General features: G+C 55.6%; 1 protein-coding gene across 6 annotated transcripts in view; it reads left to right on the forward strand.

Annotated features, from left to right (window-relative positions):
* Positions 1-18,901, forward strand: part of MVB12B (multivesicular body subunit 12B) — a 188,956-nt gene extending 170,055 nt beyond the window's left edge. For all 6 annotated transcript variants that reach the window (XM_070596298.1, XM_070596306.1, XM_070596301.1 and 3 more), the window contains one exon: positions 14,988-18,901. In XM_070596298.1, coding sequence (XP_070452399.1) covers positions 14,988-15,074 — 87 coding nt within the window. In that variant the 3' untranslated portion in view covers positions 15,075-18,901. The remainder of the gene's footprint in view (positions 1-14,987) is intronic.
* Positions 18,902-19,525: the final 624 nt, after the last annotated feature.

The raw sequence follows: 19,525 nt of genomic DNA on the forward strand, positions 1-19,525 counted from the left end.
TCCTGGAGTCAGCCGCCCTGGGCTTGAATCTGAGCTCCCCCACTTAACCTTTCTGAGCCTCAGTTTCCTGTTCTGTAAAATCAGGACAGTGATAAAAGTACTTAGCCCATAGCATTTACGGGGTTTACCTGAGATGGTCACGTCAATGGCCGAGAACGGTGCCTGCCGTGGTTACTGCTCAGCAGTCATCAGCTCCTCTTGTCGTAGTCACGATCATGGTTATGACTTCTCCTGTCCACAGGAAGGGGTGTGAGGCCGTGTAAATCGTCCCCGTTTCAGCACCACGTGCTGCTCTGTTGCTCATGGCTGGGGAGTGACATGCCGGTTGACCAAGCCTAGCTTTATTTCTGTTTTCAGTGATGGGTTAGAAACACGGGTATATTCTCCATTGAAGGAAACTAAAGTGGAGTTAAAGAAAATGTGGGGAAACAAGGAGAGGTTAGGACCAGAGGGTGTGTTAGACCCACAGACCCACAGATGTCATCACAGTCAAGAACGCCGTGGAGTTTTTCATTTAATCTGAGGACTTAGAAGTTATTTACGCCAGCCACCTGCATACATTTAACGGTGCATTTAACGGTGCATTTAAAAGCATGTTGCTATCCATACACTTAGGTGAATGCACTCCTTCTGCAACAACATCAGATTTTCTCCATAAATAAACCTCAACTTGCTCCTTTTCGCCGCTGAACTCAGCATTGCTCGTGGAGTTGGAGGTGGAGGAGAAGCCGTGCCACGCCCGCCTGGCCCTTCTCTCGCGCTCCGTGGGTTGGCCCTGTGGGTTGGCCCTGAGCCGCTGGGTGTCCCCTTGTTGGGGAGGGTTTTGCTGCTTTCCATTCCCAACAAGTCTGGCTGCCCTTGGGGTGGGGGGGCGCCTGGGGGCGGGAAGATCCCGGCTGGGGAGTTTGCTTTGCTCACTGTAAACTATTATTTTGTTGTATTTTACACTGTTAAGCCAAACGCCCTCCCCACAGAAGGTAGGAGACTGCCTTTGGGTTCAGGGGCACAGACACGTGATCCATATCACATTTCCTTGCCCATCCTGATCCACCCCCCGTACCGATCTCCGGGATTCCAGAGGTCTGTGGAAGCTGCTTTGTGCTAGGCAAGCCTTCCTCCTCCTTTATTCCCCCGCACCTTTTTGGGGGAGGGGGCATCACCCCGGTTTGCAGTAGAAACCTGGGTCGGGTGGTCCCAGCTGTAAAGGCAGTTGCAGTGTGTGCCCCAGGAGGCAGCACGTTGCTCCATCGTCCAGAACTGGGCAGCTGTGCTTTCCTGCCAACTTTAACTCTACTCACCCTGTCCCGCCCAGGGGATGCTTCTGAATTTAACCCTGTGCCCCATTGCTACCATTTGGCCTCGGGGTCAGGTCACTCCGTGATTGAACCCCATCACCATGTCAGCCTTGAGCTTGGTGGTCAGGGGCCAAAGGGAACACACCAGTAGCCAGCCCAGGAGAGCTGTCCCTGGGAGCCCCCCACCAGAGTGGGGGCCCACAGCGGACCCCAGCCTGCCAGCCCAAGAATTGCCTGGCACTGAGTAACAGATGGAGAGAGACAAGGTGTCACCCTAGTCGTGGGTGGGCACCCCGAGCCCCCCAGAATCCTGATGAGCTCAAGGGAGTGTGTGACTCTGGGCCCTACAGCAGGAAGATGACAAGGCTCGCTGGCAGTGTGGCTGGCAGTGTGGACTAGAGGTGTCTGCCACCTTGGTGCATAGGTATCAGGTGTTTGCAGGGATGTTTGTGGGCTGTGTAGACGGTGGAGGCAACGTGGTGCAGGGGAAAGGATGCAGTTTTCGAGTCCAGATACCTGGGGTAGCATGTCGGACCTGCCACCTGGGTGTGACCCTGGGGCAAGCCCCTCCTCCAGTTGGAGCGCAGGCCTGACGACCACCCCCAAGGCTGAGCCCACGCTGCTGTGCTGTTCACAGGGCCTTCCCGTGGTTGAGGCATATGCAGCCCCTGGGTTACGTTTCAGGAAAGACACCGGAGGAAGGCCATGTTTTAACATCACGATTAAAATCAGTGTACATGCGATCGAGCAGATGTTGAAGGAAAAAAAATCATTGGAAAGGCAAAACCTCTCACAACTCAGAAGTACTCAGGAGGCGTCTGTGGGTTATTGAAAATGAATGAAGCTGTGGCTAATAAAGAAACTCCAACTCAGATGCTGTCACTCTCCTGGCTCTGGAAGATGGCGGCCACATCCTTTCTGCCTGGCCCGATCTGCCAGCACCCATACCCCTGCCGCCCGTGAACGCACGTGAGGTTTTGCCTATCTCCCCTCAGCCATGGAGGCAACCAGGGGGCCAGCCAGTGGCAGCTGACAGCAGCAACAGGAGGGTTTTCTGGCCCCGGGTGAGCCCCCTCCCCCATGGGGCTGGGTACAGCCCTTTGGCTCTGCAGGAGGGTGGTGGCCCAGTGACCCTGGGGGGCTCTGCTCTGTCTGTGAAGCCCTTGCTGTCCTCCCCACTGCCCAGACCGAAGGTTCTCTCTGTTTGGGACTCGGGAAGAGAGTAATTTCGCAGCCGACCCCTGTGATGAAGCGTCGTCTCTCGGACTGAGAACATGGGCATGTAAATATTCTCCCTCTCAGCCGCTCTTTATTTCCCTTGCAAGCAGTCGCCCCATCTCTCCATCTGACGGATTCCCCAGCGTGGCCGATGGGAGCTCCCCAGCGCCGCCGTCCAGGCAGCTGCTCTGGAGATCATCCCGTGTCCCCGTTACCTTTCATCAAGCCGTTTATCTGCCCACTGCCCCACGCTGGCCTGTGGCCCGACCCTCCGCAGCCTCGCCTCCCTCACTGACCGCTCCGTCCCTTGTCTCAAGGAATGATGGCCAGGAGACAGTGGCCTTGAGTGCAGATTTCAGGCTGCACGCGTAAAGCCATCTCCACACCTGCTGCCCACCTTCCACGGACAGGCACGGTGCTCGCCCGCCTTTCGGTGGGCACCCCGCTCAAAAACACGGCCGGGGAGGCGTCCTGAGCCCACGCTTCAGGGTGGAGCAGCCAGCCTCCATTTTCACTCGACTTTAAAGCTGAAAGACAAGGGAGAGTCTAATTAGTAAAGGGACGACCTAATATTAATCACTCCCTTAAAATTGACAAGGGAGGCAGTTCATTTAACCACTGAATTGCTGCAGGTTTTTATGGGCCGCTGTTCGCAGACGTATTTAATGAAGAAGTTATAAATCTAAGGGAGCTTAAGATTTTAATTTTATACCTAAATATTTTCCTTGCTCTCGTGTTTGTAGTCAATCCTCAAGAGTGTAGTCACGTGGAATGTTCTTTAAATGAACATATTTGCTAACTGGCGTGATTTCAGTTTTTAAAACATTGGTTCCAGCAATTAGGCATTTTTTTCAGTTCCCAAATGACTAGAGAAATTCGTCTTGATTATAATTGCTCTTAGCCACGCATATCTAATTTGTGTCTTTTTAAGTGTTAATTAGTAAACAGTTTGAGCTGACATCTTTATGTGTTTGTGTGTTGAAAAATGGGGCTTATTGCTTATTTAGCTTGGGGCCGATTCCACTGGCGTTTACGTCACGACATTGAGGTGAAATTAATGGAAACACATTTGGCAGAGCGAGGTGAAAGGAATTTCTGAATTCAACTTTTGAACATCCACTTAGCACGCCTCCTGCAGGCCCCTTCAAATATATGAGACTAGCATGGATTTGGGACCTGCATATGCAGGAAGAAAGCGAAGCAGAAGATTTTTGTATCAGTAATGAAATGGCAGAGTCCCAATTTTATAAAAGCAAAATGTTCATATCCCAGCACAATTGTTCATTCTTCCCACTTTTGGAAAGCTCTCATTGTGCTTATTAAGCTGGAGAATTTCGTGGAGGGAGATGGGGCAAAATTTGTGGTCCCTTTGCACCATCTAGTGGTCGGATCGTAAACTGCAACAGGAAATGAAGTACCTTCTCTCTACCTGTGAGATTGAACATTTTCACCACACAGAATCCTTTTTCTTTCTTTTTCAGTCAGGCAGCTGATATGTTTTGCGAAGGAAATCTGCCTCCTTCATTTAGGAAATAAAAGTCCGTTAAATAAATAGAAGTTACCCTGTCCTGCTCCCCTTTCTTATGTTGCTCAAAGATACAGAGCTGCCGCCAAATTCTTAGCTTTCACGCTGAGTTGAGATGATTCCAGCCAAAAACAAAGAAACCTAATGAAAATAGATGGCCGCTCTGAAGGCGCAAAAGAAGGGTTCGGCCTCTTTTGAAATGTAGGAAGTCGCTGGGGGACCACTCCTTCATAGCCTCTTCGGGACCTGACCACAGCTGGGACACCACTGTGTTTATGCCACAGAGAAGCTTAGTTCTCTCCCCAGAAATTGTGGACGATCTCTTGGGCAGTTTATCACCTTAAGCAGCTACCCTGCCAATCAGAATCGATTTCTTCATATTTAGTGTATTCCCCCTGAGTTCAAAGGTTGTACATGTTTCTAAAAATGCAAACATTACAGAAACATGCAAAGTAAAAGGGGAAAATCCCCCACAGTCCACTCCTTGGAGACACACACCCACATGCATTCTAACAAACGTCTCGCGGGCTCACACGGTACATAATATTCTGGACCTTGCTTTCGCAGTCACCGGTGTATCTTGCACAACCTTCCGTATCATTTCGCACATACCTCCCTCATTCTTTTTAATGACTGCATGTGGTTCCCTTTTATGATTATGCTATCATTTATTTAAGCAGTATCAATTATTTAAGCACTATTGACTGACAGCAGTCTGAGTTGTTTCCAGGTTTTCACTCTTACACTGCTGCAATATATTTCCTCGTACGTGTCTTTGCTCCCCCCCAGGTCTGTCTTTAGAAGAGTATCTGTTACCATTTTGCCTTCCATAAAGGGTGTCCCCGTTCAAACTCCCCTGACCCAGAGGCGTACGAGGGGCTCCCTGTGTCCCACATCCTCACTACAGCTAAGTCTCACTGCTATTCAAAGGTGCACAGCTTCTCATATGCACATTGGCCGTTTGTTTTTCTTTTGTGAATCTCTTCCATTTGCACCCTTTGTCCAATTTTTTCTATTGGCTTATTTAAGCTATTTGTTCATTTTTAAGAATTTTCTTTGTGCTCTTTATAACAACCTTCTCTCTGTCATCGGTTCAAACACACTCGAAGCAGTGGCTTTTCACCTTTTTAAGGACGTGCTCTACTATACAATAGTTTTTAAATTTTTCACGGACAATTTTGTCTTTGTTTTAATGTTTCATCTTGGTTTTGGTTTCATGTCGTACTTAGAAGATTATAAAAATATTCACCCCTATTTTCTCCTACCCTTTTGTATTTTAATGTATTAAAATATTGAATACTTTTCAACAACTTAATCCATCTGCAGTTTATTAGAGGGTATAAAGTAGAAGCAGCTGCGTTTTACCCTAAAGTGCTAGCCAGTTTTCTTAATGAAGTTTAAATGCTACCTTTTTCTCCTAGTTCCATACATAAGTGGATCAATGGACATTTTTCTTTACTCTGTTCTTTTTCGGTTATTACCACACTGTTTTGAATCTGACAGCTTTATAATAAGCTTTAATGTATGATAGGGTTAGTTCCCCCCCCCCCCAATTTTCCTATTTATATTCACACGATTATTCTTCCAGTTGAACTTCAGACTCTTTCTGGGAGGAGGGTTTCCCGTAACTGCCTTCTCCATGTTTATTGTGACTGCGCTGAGCATACAGATCCGGGGGGGGCGGGGGGGGAGTGGCTGGCGTTTTAGATGGAGAGTCTCCACCCGGGTCTGTTTTTGTCACTTGGCAGAGTGGATGGTGTTCTTTCTAGGTTATTCCGGGTGCCTTATGTTTTTGTGGCTCTTGCAAATGGGCTCTGTTCTGGCATTAGATTTTCTGGCATTTCTATATCAAAAAGCTGTTGACTTTTGCATTTTCCTTTGGAGCTGGCTCTCTCACTGGCTTCTTTTATTGTTTCTGGTGGTTTCTCAGTTGCTTTCCTTCAGTTTCCCAGGCAGGGAGTTGTGTCATCTGCAAACACCGGTGCCAGCCTCCTTTCTTCCAGCATTCGTTCCTCTTCCTGGAGCTTGTCCCTGACACCACGGCTGGCACTTGCAGGTCACCAGATCCCCTTGTCTTATCTGTGTTTTTCATGGAGGCTTCTAATTTCAATATTAACCCATAATGCTGTGTTTTGGCTTGCTATATATAGACATCTTTTTTTTTTTTTATCATGTTAAAGAATTAGCCATCTATTTCTATTTTCCTAAATGTTTTTATCAGAAATGGGTGGTGGCTTTTTGATAAATGTCTTTTAATCATCTATTGAGATGATCATATTTTTTCTCCACGGGCATATTAATATGGTAGATTATATTAAAAGAGCTCCTAATTCGGAGAGCCTCAGGGTCCCCCTCCCCCAGCACCCTTCTTGGTTCTGTGGGTCGCAGTGTTGGCCAGGCGGCAGCCAGCACACAGGTTGCTTCTGAGGTGGCCCAGGGTGTTCGTCGTAAGGATGAGAGAACCAGGCTGAGCCGTGGATAAAGCAGAAGCAGAGGTGACGCTCGGCAGGCAGAATTTCCTGCCCGGGTACCGTCGTGAGTTGTGTCCCTATTTGGGCAAAACTGAAGTCAGGATAAATATTCGGTCTGTTGCAAGTCCTTCATTCAGAGATTTTTCTACCCTTTTCTTAGCATTTTGGGAACTTTCGTCCCCCAAGTTTTAAAGTCATACCCCCCAAATTGAACTCTGAGAAGGTTGCCTGGCATGTAGGTAAAAAAGGAGCATAAAGAGGAGATAAAGAATGAGGAGGGCACCTTCCTTCCCAGAGTGACCCCATGGCTTCTCGTCTTCCACCCAGAAGTCGGGGCTGGAAAGCGGTATTGTTTTAAATCTTTTTCTACAAATAACCTAGGAGAGGGAAAATACAAATATCCATTTTTTAGGTGATATTCAGGTGAACTCTGAAATGTTGACTTGATGAGGGGCAAGCCCTCATGGCTGTTTGCAGACACAGAAATGGCATTTATTCAGCAGTAAAGGCATCTGTCAGTCCCCAGCCCCGCCCAGAGCCACAGGCAGGGCACACAGGCTGGACACGCAGGTGCCCGCCAGCCGCCCCGTGACAAGGGAGGGGCCCAGGAGAGCAAGACACATTTGGTGTCCTTATCAGTCATGCAGAAATCTTCAGTTCCACCACAAAATGTGTTTTCCCCATTTTCCTTAAAATGTGTGCCTTCTCAGTCTTTAATTTTCCTACTTTTAATAGTCACGGGTCCAAGAAAGATGTTACTTTCTTCCTTTCTTTGTCCACATCACCCCACACGCTCACACACAAAATACAATCACAGTGATAAAATGGCACTTGGCACTCTGCCAGGTTGGGCCATTTCTAGGGAGTGGTGAGGACTGTGGCAGACTGGAAAGCGCATGCCTCTCTGAAGAAAACAGCTTCCACTCACCTGTGTGAGGCTCGTGGTTGCTGTGCAAGAATGGAGGTCCAGAATTGGCATATCCCCCTTTTTTTTTTTAATGAAAGCTTGGAAAATGTTGGCATTTTACGCAGAGTCTCTCAACTTTTCCCATGTTTCTATTTCTAAACACCACATAGGCCAACAATGTGTGAACCTCCCACTTGCACAGGGTCTGTGCACAGAGATACAAACAGAAATCACCTAGACTCAGAATTCCGCCATCCGCAGGGGTGATGTGGACCAGCCCTGGGCTCAGTACTTACATGCATGAGTTAAATACCACAGGCTGGGGGCCATCACACCATCAGCCTCAGAGGGCAGTGAGAATTCAGAGGGCCAGGGCTGGAATGATACTGCTGCTTCCACAGAAGACCGAAAACCAGAGTGACCCCCTGCCTGCCCGAGGACTGAGTCCTCACGCCAGCTGCCTTCTCTCCTGTGCACTGAGCTGTGCCCAGAGCCTGACCCATCCCGTCACCCATCCACGCACCTGTCCACCAATCCGTCCTTCGTTCATTCGTTCATCTATTCTGGGCCACAGCCTCTAGCAGTCCCAGGCTTAGAACAGGAAAGCAGGGAGGGTGGGTCCGATGAGGATTGCTGAAAATGACCCCGATGCCTCAGTGGAAAGATGCAGGGGCTGGATCCGTGCCCGGCCATGCAGTCACTCAGCGCTGCTTACAGAGCCCCTCCCCAGGCCAGCTCCGTGCCTGGCCCAGTGCCTGACAGCCGTGGTTCCTGCTCCTGGAGCAGGTGAGCCGTGGAGGGGCCCTTTTCAGCCCCTCATTTAGGGGGAGACCAGCAGTGGGACTGGGTGGAGCTCGGGGCTCCTGACTCCGGTTGCTGCTCTCAGGTTAGAGCTCATGAGCCCAGCGGGAGCGCAAGGATGGAAGCACAGAAACGGCTTCCCAGATGGTCTGCAGGAGCCACGCTGACCCTCTGTGGGGTTGTTATGGGACCAACCGGATCATCCATATGGGACGTGGTAGTTAAAGGGCCTCCCGGCTGCCCCTGCTGGCCTTGGTCTGGCATCGGTCTGCTCTCCTGTCGTGGGAAGGGCAGTGGTTCCAGCTTCACAGGATAGGAGGATCCGGTCCCGGCACCCTGACTTGGGACCCAGCAGCTCCTGCCACTCCTCTCGCCTTATTAGTGGCCACAGGGGTCGTGGCTGTAACCCACGAGCCCTGAGCTGGGTTCTCACCAAATGACGAGGTTGAACAAGGCATTCTCCCAGCTCCGGGGGGTTCTAGAACCTCTTGGAGGTTTGGGGAGGGCAGTCCTGGCTTCCCCACCGGCCCCTGTGCCCCAGTCTGCACATGGACAGCCTTCCTCAGGTAGAGCAGTTCCGCACGCATGTTGACCCCGGGCTTCCCCCATCACCCAGTTTTCGGATGTCTCTGTGGAACCACAATCCAAGTATGAGACAAAGGCTCCCCTGGGACAAAACGAGAGGACTCAGACCACAGAGCGTCACGTGCCTCGGGCTCGTCGCTCCCCTCTGGTCCTCCGTCTGCCCTCAGTAGCTGAGAGGGTGGACGGGTTCAAGATCAGCTGGATGGGCCCTCGCCTAGCACACAGAGGAGGCCTGCACCCTGGGACGTGGGCACTTGCATGCCTGCTCCTCGCAGGGGCACCTGCCTCCTTCCCTCCCACAGGGTGCTGAGTTCTAGCCACCAGGCTTCTGGAGACAGGTGGGAAGGACTCAGAGCCCTCACATGAGGAGAGGAAGCTTCCGTAGTTGAAGTTCCCAGGGGGTTGAACCACTGGTGATGAGCAGAGCAGGTGTCCAGGCCTGGGCCCTGGGGCCCCGGAGCAGGTGCCAGGGCAGGCTCGGGAGAGGTGGGCTGTGGGGAACGCGGGGCTGCTGCTCAGAGCCTCACCCACCTGCCTCTGACTGTGCGTGGCCAGGCCCATCCATCTGCCTTGGGGACACTCCGTGACTGCGGAGCCCACCCTTCAGTGTCACCCAGCCCTGAACCACACTTATGGTTGGCTTGAGTCTGGCTCCTTTCCTTCCCTCCACCTGTCATCACCTGGCCAGGTCCCTGAGGCCTGGCCTGGGCCCCCGCCAGGCCCTTCCGTGATCCAGCACGGTGCCAACCTGCATGGGTCGCTGGCTCACATCTGTCCCTCTCCCCCCCACCACCTCCGAATTGCACCCACTTGTGATTCAGAGTTGCGCTTGCCTGACGCCAGTGGAACTGCCAGCACTATGCCTGTTCCCGGTGCAGGTGCCACTGGGGGCCTAGTCCAGCCGTGCGTGGGCTCCCTCGGGGGCTGTGAGCAGTCTGATCCTTCTCCGGCCTCAGCGTCCACATCTGCAAGACTCAGATGCTGGGACAGTCCCTCCCTGCCCTTCCTGGTGCGGAGCCCTCGGACTGATCTGATCGTGCCTAGACCAGGGAGGGAGGGGGTCTGCTTGCCTTCTTTCCCTCTGCTGTGTCTGGTCAAAGTTTTCAGGTAGTGGTTTGCCACCTTCCTAACCATTGAAATCACCTGGGTGCTTTTTTTTTTTTTAAACAATGTGGATGCCTGCCCCACCGGGCCAGTTAAACCAGAACCAGCCCACCGCACCGGGGCAAGACCAGGCGTCACTGGCTTTGGTGAAGTCCCTGGTTGGATACGTGAGGACTCGTTTCTCCACTCTCAAGGTGCTTTCCCGAAGCGTCTTAGGCGATTCTCACCGCACCTCTGTGAGTTGGGGGTGGGGCTTGGGTGGCCCCCTTTGTACCAGCCAGGCTGGGGCTCCTGGGACGGCCTCCTCGGGGCAGCTGGTCTCGCCGTGACAAAAGGCTCTTGGAAGCTGGGCCTCGCACGCCGTGGCTGGAGGAGGTCTGATCCCGTCAAGTGGCAGTGTCTGCCGGCCAGAGGCAGGTGTGGCCGCCGGGGAACGGGACGGGTCGGAGCCCCCGACAGCGACGTCTCTCCTGGAGAGGCCGCCGGGCCCGCTGCCGTGCTGCGGTGGCGGCCTGTGTCCACCAGAGGGCGCCGCGGCCCGGCGCCGCTCCCCTGGGCTCGGCTCTGCGAACCCAAATGCTTTTTAATTGGAAATTTTTTTAATTCAAAAAGGATTTGCTGTTTGTCCGCGAGGGCAGGTTTTCCTTATGCAGGAGACTAATGTCTTGAGTAAACAGATCCGAGCCCAAATCCACCTTCAAAGGTACTCGCTGTTTGCCCAAGGGAGTGAAAGGGCTTCCAGAAGCGGCCCCCGTCTCTCGGGCAAACACTCTGGGGCCAGCCATCCCGGGGAGGACAGCGGCTGTGGGACGGGTGATCCGCAGCCTAAGGGGGATTATGGCGGGGGACATATGTTGAAATTTCATTCGGGGAGTTAGAGAAAACAAGAGATGAGGGGAGTAAGGCTTTTCTCCAGCCAAGATAACCTAAAAAGGGAAAAATCCCAAGGGCAGGGGGCGGGGGCCCGGGGACAGCAGTCTGTGCGCCTGAGTCCCTGGCCCCTGGGGTGGGGGCAGGGTTGTGTTGCGGCTGTGAGTCAGAAAAAGGCAGTGTGTGTATTTTCAACTTCTCCCTCCTTCCCCCAGCCCCAGTGAGGGAACTTAGCAGCGCATCCTTGAAGGCCCGCCTATGGCCACTTCCTAGTGGCCATGTCCCACCTCCTGGCCACAAAGACTGGCGCATGACTCCCCACCAAGGCACTTCCACCTCGTCAGCCACTTCCTCGGACTCGGAAATGTCCTGCTGTCCCTCCGTCTCCCACCCACTCTGCCATCCAGAAACTGGAAGTGCCCTTTTCTGGGCCCTCCGCCGTCAGCAGCCAGGTCTGAGGCCGGGGCTGTGGACATCTGGGAGCTGGTGCCTCCATCTCCCTCTGTGCTCCCTGTGGAAGACCAGCCCCAACAAATCAAGGAGGGCTGACTGCCCCAGGCACTCCCCGCCACCCCCAGGAGGCTGGCACAGAGCCGCACACAGCAGGGCACAGTAGAACCCCCTGAAGAAGTGACAGCCCACGACTGTCTCCGCCAGCACTTGACGGTGCCCCGGCTGGGGGCCTGGCACTGGGCTGGCTGCCTCCTCTGAGAGCTGCGTCACCTCTGCTCCTGCCTCAGGCAGGCGTCTCCCAGGCCAGGCATGGTCTCAGAGCAGCCAAAGGGAAGCCCTCTGCCTAGACCTCACCCGTTTCCCACTTCTCTCCCCCCCACCCCCACTTGCCTAGCTCTAATGTCCCTGGCCCTTCCATCTCTGCCTGCTCCTATCACATCTGCTCCCAGGTCCCATTGATTGGGTCACAGAATTGTCTAAGTTGGTCCCCAGACCACCAGTCACCTGGTAGTTGGATAAAAACGTGGCTCTCAGGCCCCACCTGAGACTGCTGAGTCAGAATCTACATTTCAACAGGACCCCCCAGGGTGTGTGTTAAAGGCTGACCGGCCTGCCATTAATAGCTTTATCCCGCATCTCCTGCCCTGCGTGCCTGAGGAGGGGCCGCACTCACCTGTGCACATCTGCACCCCTCTCTCGAACCTTCGCCCACTCAGAGCTGCTCCTGCTGAGGTCCCCAGCACACCCCTGGCCTCTGCTGCTCTCCCTGGCCGTCCTCGTCTTCTGACGCTGGGTGCTTTTCTTGCAACATCTCCACACCTGTAACTGCAGCTGCCCTGCCCCTCAGGTGCTTCCAGTTCCCAGCCCCACATCCCTGGCTCCAGGTCTCCCCAGCCCGGCAGCTCCCCTAGGGGCTCCTCGGAGGACCACTCTCGGCCACTGGCAGAAAGGCACTCATGTTCTCTCCCCTAACCTGCTCTTCCTCTTGTGTTGCCAATTTGGGTTGATGACCTTGCTCTGCCAGTGTCCCTCCCCGGCCACCCTTGTGGGACTCTTGCCTGGCCCCAGTGCCCAGCACCAGGTGGGTGTGGCAGGTGCTGATGGAGCCAACGAGAGAACCTTTCCTATTGTCATGCACCCGGGCAGCCACCAGGTGGCGATATTGTCCTGAACTTTGCCTGAAGGTCTCCGGGGCTGCACTGTTCCACCAGCCTCCCCAGAGCTGGCGTCCCTTGGCGGTGGGCTGTGCCCTGGGCGTTAGGGGGCATGAGGGCGAGGTCTTGTTGGCTGCATAGCCAACAAATGCACAGTGACTGTTTTCCTGGTGCCAGGGACGGGCCCTTAACCCGCCAAGGCTCGTCCCACCCTCACAGCAGCCCTGGGAGTACAGGAGGCCACTCCACCTTTTTTATGGAGGTGTAATTGACATAGATCATTGTATTACTTCCAGGTATACAATGTAATGATTCTATATCTGTATATATCGCGAAAGGATCCCCTCATTAAGTCCAGTTAACATCGCTCACTATACATAGTTACAGATTTGTTTTCCTTATGAGAACTTTTAAGATTTACTTCGTTAGCAAGTCTTAAAAATGCAATACAGTATTATTATAGTCACCGTGTTGTACATTGCAGCCCCAGGACCTATGTTATAACTGGAAGTTTGTACCTTTTGACTCCCTTCACCCATTTCGCACCACCACCCCCCACCCCACCCCCCCCCCCCCCCACCTCTGGCAGCCGCCAGTCTGTTCTGTGTGTCTCTGAGCTCGGTCGGGGTTTTTTTGGTTTTTTAGATTCCACATATGAGATCATACAGTATGTGCCTTTCTCTGACTTTTTTTCACTTAGCATGTCCCCAAGGTCTATCCATGTTGTCACAAATGGCAAGATTTCGTTTTTTTATGGCTGAATAATATTTCATTGTGTGTGTGTGCGCGTGCCACATCTTCTTTATCCATTCATCCAGCAATGGCACTGAGACCACTTCCACGTCTGGGCTGTTGTAAATAATGCTGCAGTGAACATGGGGGAGCAGATGTCTTTTCGAGCGTTTTCCTTTTTCTTCAGGTAAAAGCCCTGAAGTGGAATAGCTAGATCCTATGGTAGTTCTGTTTCATTTTGTGGGGGATCCTCCCTACTGTTTTCCATAGTGGCTGCACAGCTCGCATTTCCACCAGCAGTGCACAGGGTTCCCTTCTCTCCACATCCTCGCCAGTGCTTCCTTCTTGACATGACCTGCCCTATAGAGATGAGTTCACTGAGTGTCTGTCCATCCTGGGTCAGCCCTAGGGGACCATAAGGCAGGGGTGGCCGAAGACACAGTGCTGGCTGGCTCAGCCCCCCGCCCCGTCATTCTTGAACTCTCCCTCCAACCTTTCACCTCTTAGCTGTTCTCGCTCAGCGCAGCCCTCAGCCTTGTTGCAGGCAGCTCATTTTGGGGAGGTTGGGGGAGCTGGGCAAGCCAGGCTTTGCCAGTGCGCCCGGCGGGAGGAGGTGGGCAGGGGCAGTTGGAGTCCCAGGCTGGGGTCTGCAGCCTTCCCTGTGGTGGGCACCCCGTAGTCACCCTCCTGCTGGTATGGTTCCATACCATCTTCCTAAGAGCCGCCCCCCCACCCAGTGTCCCCCGAGGAGACAGCCTCGGGTGGTGGCTGAGTTCACCTAGGCAGCTCCACTTCACTCTGCTGTATGTAGGGGAACCCTGTTTTATGGCAATTCCACTGCTAGAATACACAGCAGCCATTGACCTAGTCTAAGCTCCTCATTCCTAAAACCCATAGGACCACATGCTGCCTCGGCATAGTGTTCCAGGCCATTCCCCATGCTACAACCCCAGAAGCTCCTGCCCACGGTGCCCGCTGGCCCCTCCTTACCTGTGCCCACACTTCCACCTGGCACACCTGCCCCTCGCTGGGACGTTGTATTCCTACCTGGCCTCCAAGGTGAACCGCAGGTGCCCCCTCCCCAGCAGACATCCTTGCCCCTTCTCTGAATTTCTATCAGACTTGGGACCCACCTTTCCTCATTTTTGTGACCCAAGGTTGCTTCCGGGAAGCTCTGGCCTCCAGCGTGCGGCTGGTACCCTGTCCTGGCTCAGGCTGGGTGGCCCGTGGGGTGCTGCCCTTACAGAGCCTCGGGTCCTCATCAGTTCGTGAGGACAGTCGCACGCCCTTCAGGGAGTGGGTCTGGGAACTCAGAGAGGAAAGCAGGTATAGGGTGGTGTCCATTCCATGTCCCGCATCACCTGGAGTGTCTGTCACCATGGTGCTCAGGAAGCACTGAGCAGAGCAGCTAGTCCAGGGGTCCCCTGAGCCTGGTGGCTGTGGCTGGAGTCGCAGATCTGCCCTTCCCAGCCGTGTGACTCCCCTTCCAGCAGGAGCACGAGCAGCATTGCTGGGCCCTGGAGGCAGGAGGGCCATCGGTCAGCTCACGCATGTCTGCCACGGGCATCGCGGTCACCGCTGGTGCTGAGGCCTCACCCGGTGGGGAACAGGCCCAGGACTGTGAAAGGCACCAGTTGTCACAAAGCAGCCAGCCCCTACAGCACCAGAGGCATGTCTACACACACGCACACACAGAGCTCACACCCACAGTCCATGTGCACACGCAGACGCAGAAGGCAGCCCTTCCTGCGGCTGGATATTCAGCAGGGTGACCTTGGCCTCTGCCTGGGCTGGGCCGAGGCCGTGGAGTGGTTTTCTGTGGTGTCCTCACACACTGACTGTGCTCTCTGTCCCCTGTCCCCCCCCCTGCAGTACGAGTACAGCTTCCGCACGGAGCAGAGTGCCGCCGCCAGGCTCCCGCCCAGCCCCACCCGGTGTCAGCAGATCCCCCAGTCCTGAGGGGCCGGTGCCCTGCGGGGAGGAGAGCCTTGCCCAGACTACTGAGTGCCCCCTCGCCCGGTCCGCCCGCGGGGCTCACCAGACTGGGCAGCTGAGCTTGCATCCTCGGCCATCGGCTTGCCTGACATGACATCCCCACCTCCCTGGGGACGTTGTTCCTAATCTCCACTAATCTGTGTGTGCTGTAGTGACCAGCGGCTCCTAACGTGTCTGTGTGATGACCAGTCGTCCTACAAACAACCCTACCCACCGCAGGAGTCACCCCTGAGGGCCCTGGACAGTTGCTCTGGCCGCCCAGTGATGCCACCGGCTCCCTTCATTCTTGTCACTCACCACTAAGCCATTGCTTTCCTCCTGGAAGACCCTGAGGGCGATGGCAGATGTACACAGGCCCCTCCACGGCTCCCTGGTCACCCCAGCCCCGGGGCTGCCGTGGAACAAGTCCCTCACGCCGACAGCATCAAGTGCCCTGAGCATTTCACGGCGACCCTGGGGGAGCACGGGAGGAAGAAGCCGGTGGGTCCTCGAGCGGACCCGAGCCTGACTCCCTGCCGCACTGTGGACAGCCCTGGAACTTGTCCCTCGATCCACACACTGGACGTCCTGAGGTCGGGGAGCTGCACACCCCGGCTGCCAGCACAGAGGGGACTTGCCTTCTGGGGAGACAGCTGAGGGACTGGTGCTTGCCTCGATGCGAGGACGCTGTGCTCATACCCTCTCCCCCAGAGGGCTCGTCTCTGGAACGCCCACGTGCCTCGGCCTGGTGCCCCAACCTGGTGACCACAGCGAGGCCCTCCCGGGGCCGCAGGTGAAGAGGTGCTGTGAGCCGGTGCCCAGGGATGTGGACACGTGGCCACCCAGCTGCTCAGAGCCAGGCGGTGTCCTGTTGGCCTCTCCTAACAGGGACAGTTGTTTTGAAAAGCCCATCTGACCCAAGTCACCAAACGGGGGCCAGAACTGATGTTTCTGCCACAGGTGGCCAGTGGATACACTGAGGTCCTCACCCTGCCAGCCGCCAAGTCCAGCTCCCCACACATGTGCCATGAGAACGGTGGCAGCAGCCGACCCTGGAGGCTCCGGCCCTCACCCCATGGCCACCTTGTCTGGCTGTCTGGGAGATGCCAACATTCTGTGGAATTAGGACAGACCTCATGTTGGGGGTCGCCAGATGGCTGGGGCTTTGGGTGTGAGGTTGGACATGAGGCTGGCATGTGGGGGGCCATGGAGAGCAGGGAGGTCCCCCCACCAGGAAGGCAGCACAGGAGAGCCACTGCCCGGCCCGGGACAGAGCCCTCCCCACTGTCGTTCCCGGGAGGGCGCAGGGTTCGCTGGTGGCGGAGGTGCAGCAGGAACTGACCAACACAGGAGACTGGCCGCTGGCAGGGAGGTGGGGCGGGGCACAAAATACCTCATGCACCTGCCGTCAGCCCCCCCAGCTCCAGAGCCCTCGGCTCTCCCACCTCGGTCTTCATCTCGATACCTCCTGATTTCTGCGCATCAGGGAAGTGGTCATCCCTCCCCACCTCCCCCAAGACCTGAGGACGTCCCTGGTGGGGCTGGCCTCCCCATGCCTGCCACCTGGCAGGAGAGGGCAGGTGGCTGGTGGACCCGGGGCCGCGGCGTGGAGCCCACAGTCCCTGCGAGCGCTTTCTGGGGTCAGTGCTTTACCAGGAAAGAGCTGAGGAGCTGACCTCAAACGTTCCCGCTAAAATAAGCTCGTGTTTCTGGGGAATCGGGGGAGCCCCCGGGGTCCCGAGAACCTGGGTCTGCTGCTGTTTTGGAGGGGTGGCTGGTCCCAAACCAAGTGACTTATGTGAGTCAAAGCTCAACAGAGAGGGGTGACAGCTGGCAGGCTTCGGGGCAGAGCCATGCTCGCTTCTGTCCAGTTCCCAGTGGTTCATGCACTTTTCCTTCCATCTCTTCTTCACACCCTGGATGGGAGATCATCTCTGACAGCTAACACGGGGGCCCTTCTCCCTTGACCGAGAACCAGGCATTTCAGCAGCTCTGAGGGGCCCTGGAAAGTCCAGAGAGGACGCTGGAGGGTCCCTTGTCAGGGAGCAAGAAGGCAGAGCCAGGCAGTAAGAGTGGCTGTCGGGGGAGGGGGGACCCAGCTCCCCATTCCACCCCCGGGGGCCACCCTGCAGTCCCGGGATGCACGGAACTAGGTGGGGCTGCAGGGCCACCAGCAAGAGGGCAGACCTGCGTGGACCCGGGTGCGCCAGAGGGACCCCAGCATCACAGATGTGGTCTCGGCTGGCGCTGACTGTGAATGGCGGTACACGGCTGCCGGGGACGGTGAAACAGTGCTGCTGTTAGCTGCTCCTAACCCTCTCCTGCTTTGGCTTCTGAGAGGCGGGTGAGCGAGTGTGTGGGGGGCCGGGGGCGCGTGTGTGTGCTCATGCCCAGCCCTCGTGGGCTCATGCAGCCACCGGGGCGCTGGGCAGTGGTGAGCTGTCATGACCTTTCCTTTCTTCCTGGGAGGTGCTTTTCTTCACGACCCCTCTGGCCACCTGGGGAGGGGAGGGTGGGGGCCCCTTGGACACATGCAGGGCGGCCGCCTCGCCCTTGGCCCCCCATCACCCCCGTACCTCCCTCCCGAAAAGACTAAGCAGAGCACAGCGCTGCCCTCCTTTTCCCCAGAACATTCCGGTCTCTCTCCAGAGGCCCTGGAAATGGCACAACGGTGATGAGGAGCCAGTCTGCTCCAGGTTCACTTGCAGATTTGTAACGAGGCGTCTTTCCCACCCCAAGTCCAAGAGCTCTCATCCCACACCCTCCTCTGCTCGGAAAGGTGGGAGCCGTGGCAGCAGCAGGGAGAGATGGCAGGTCAGAGGCCAGCCTCCCTGGGGCGAGGGCCACCTCCTGCAAATCCCTGAGTACACGCACTTGGTGGTGAGAAGCCGCTGACACTGGCTTTTCCATCTGCCCTGGGCCGGCAGGGGCAGGAAGGACTAACGGATGGAGCCCCTGCTCCTTGCCCTGCGCTAGGCTGGCACTTCGAGCACATTTTCTCCCGTCGTTCCCCCTCAAAACAAATCCCCAGAGATGGGTGTTACCTGCTTTTTATTACAGATGAAGACGCTGAGACCTGCCCACAGGCACAAAGCTGGTAAGTGGCAGGGACAGGATATGGACCCGAGTCTCGTCGGGCCCCAGAGCCCTCTCTGCCAGCTGGCCCATCATAAGCACATGCCCCACACTGACCTTTTTGTTTCCAGTCCAGTAATGGACTTCCCAGCTGCCACTGGTCCTGCTGGTGCTGGCGTGATGGTGTCACCACCCCACCGCGCCATGGGTGCTGAGCACAAGGCAAGAGCCCGCCTACCCTGCTCACTCCAGCCAACAAGGGCTCCCCTGAGGTTCCGGGCTGCTCGCCTTCCCATTTACAAGGGGTCCCAGCCTGCAGCTCCCCGGAGACCTGGGCAGCCTGAGGACGAGGGCAGAGAAGGGCCCTGACAAAGCAGCCATGTGCCACAGCTGAGCTCCTGGGACTCGGTTCCCGTCTCCTGGACCCCTGGGGCCTGGAAGAGGAGGCCAGGCACTCTGCTCTCGCCCCAGCCCCACTGTCCTTGCCTGTTCTGATGGCGGCCCAGAGCGCCTGTGGCCGTCACCACCAGGAGACGGGACTGCTGTGCTCCCAGCCAAGGGCGGGTGAGCCACCGCGCGACCGCCTGGGCCTCAGACAGGCCGCCGTGCCTCGCTTAGGACAAAGTCCTTGCTACGTCTATTTATTTGAGGTGACTCTTGTACTTGGCAAAGGAAAGTTTCACTGTGTGATTGTCTTCTTAATATAATTTGTTAAATAAACGTTTGTTTTAACCTTTTCCCAGCTTGCTGCTGTCTCTGAAATCACCCAAGGTCAGCATCCCTCAGAGGATGCTCCAGGCTCTGGCCTCCAGCTTCCTCTCCAGCTTGTCCCAGATGCTGGCCGGGCCAGCCAAAGGCTTAAGGGGTGGGTGGCCGCCATCCCGGCCTTCCAGCCTTCTAGAGAGAGCTGGTGGGCTTGTTTGCCCCTGTTTAGTTTAGGCAACCTGGTTACAAGCCAGAAGAATTCAGGAGGGGTGGAGAAAACCCTGCCGTTCTCTGGCAACATCACTCAGGAATGCTCCTGGAAGGGGAAACCCCAGTTGCCATAAAAGCGTGGGGAACGTGTGCATTTCAAGGGGTTGCCAGTGAGGACTGCAGGGGGCCCTTATACCTCCGGCTCACCCCAGAGCCTTGTCTTCGTGGGTTCAGAGCCAGTTGGCCACGGGTGGGGCACACACAACACACGGCCTTGGCCCCAGTGGTCCAGTCCCGTCCCGATGGCTCACCTGCCTGTAAGACGCCACCCTAAGCACAGGGAGGGGGCTGCAGGGCCCAGGGTGCGACCCTGGCTCCTGGTGAGGACACGTCCATGCAGGTTTCACTGTCAAAGCTCTTTGCCTCCGTTATACGTGACCTTTGCA

This window comes from Equus przewalskii, chromosome 26 (assembly GCF_037783145.1).
Source record: "Equus przewalskii isolate Varuska chromosome 26, EquPr2, whole genome shotgun sequence".
In the NCBI taxonomy this organism is placed as follows: domain Eukaryota; kingdom Metazoa; phylum Chordata; class Mammalia; order Perissodactyla; family Equidae; genus Equus; species Equus przewalskii.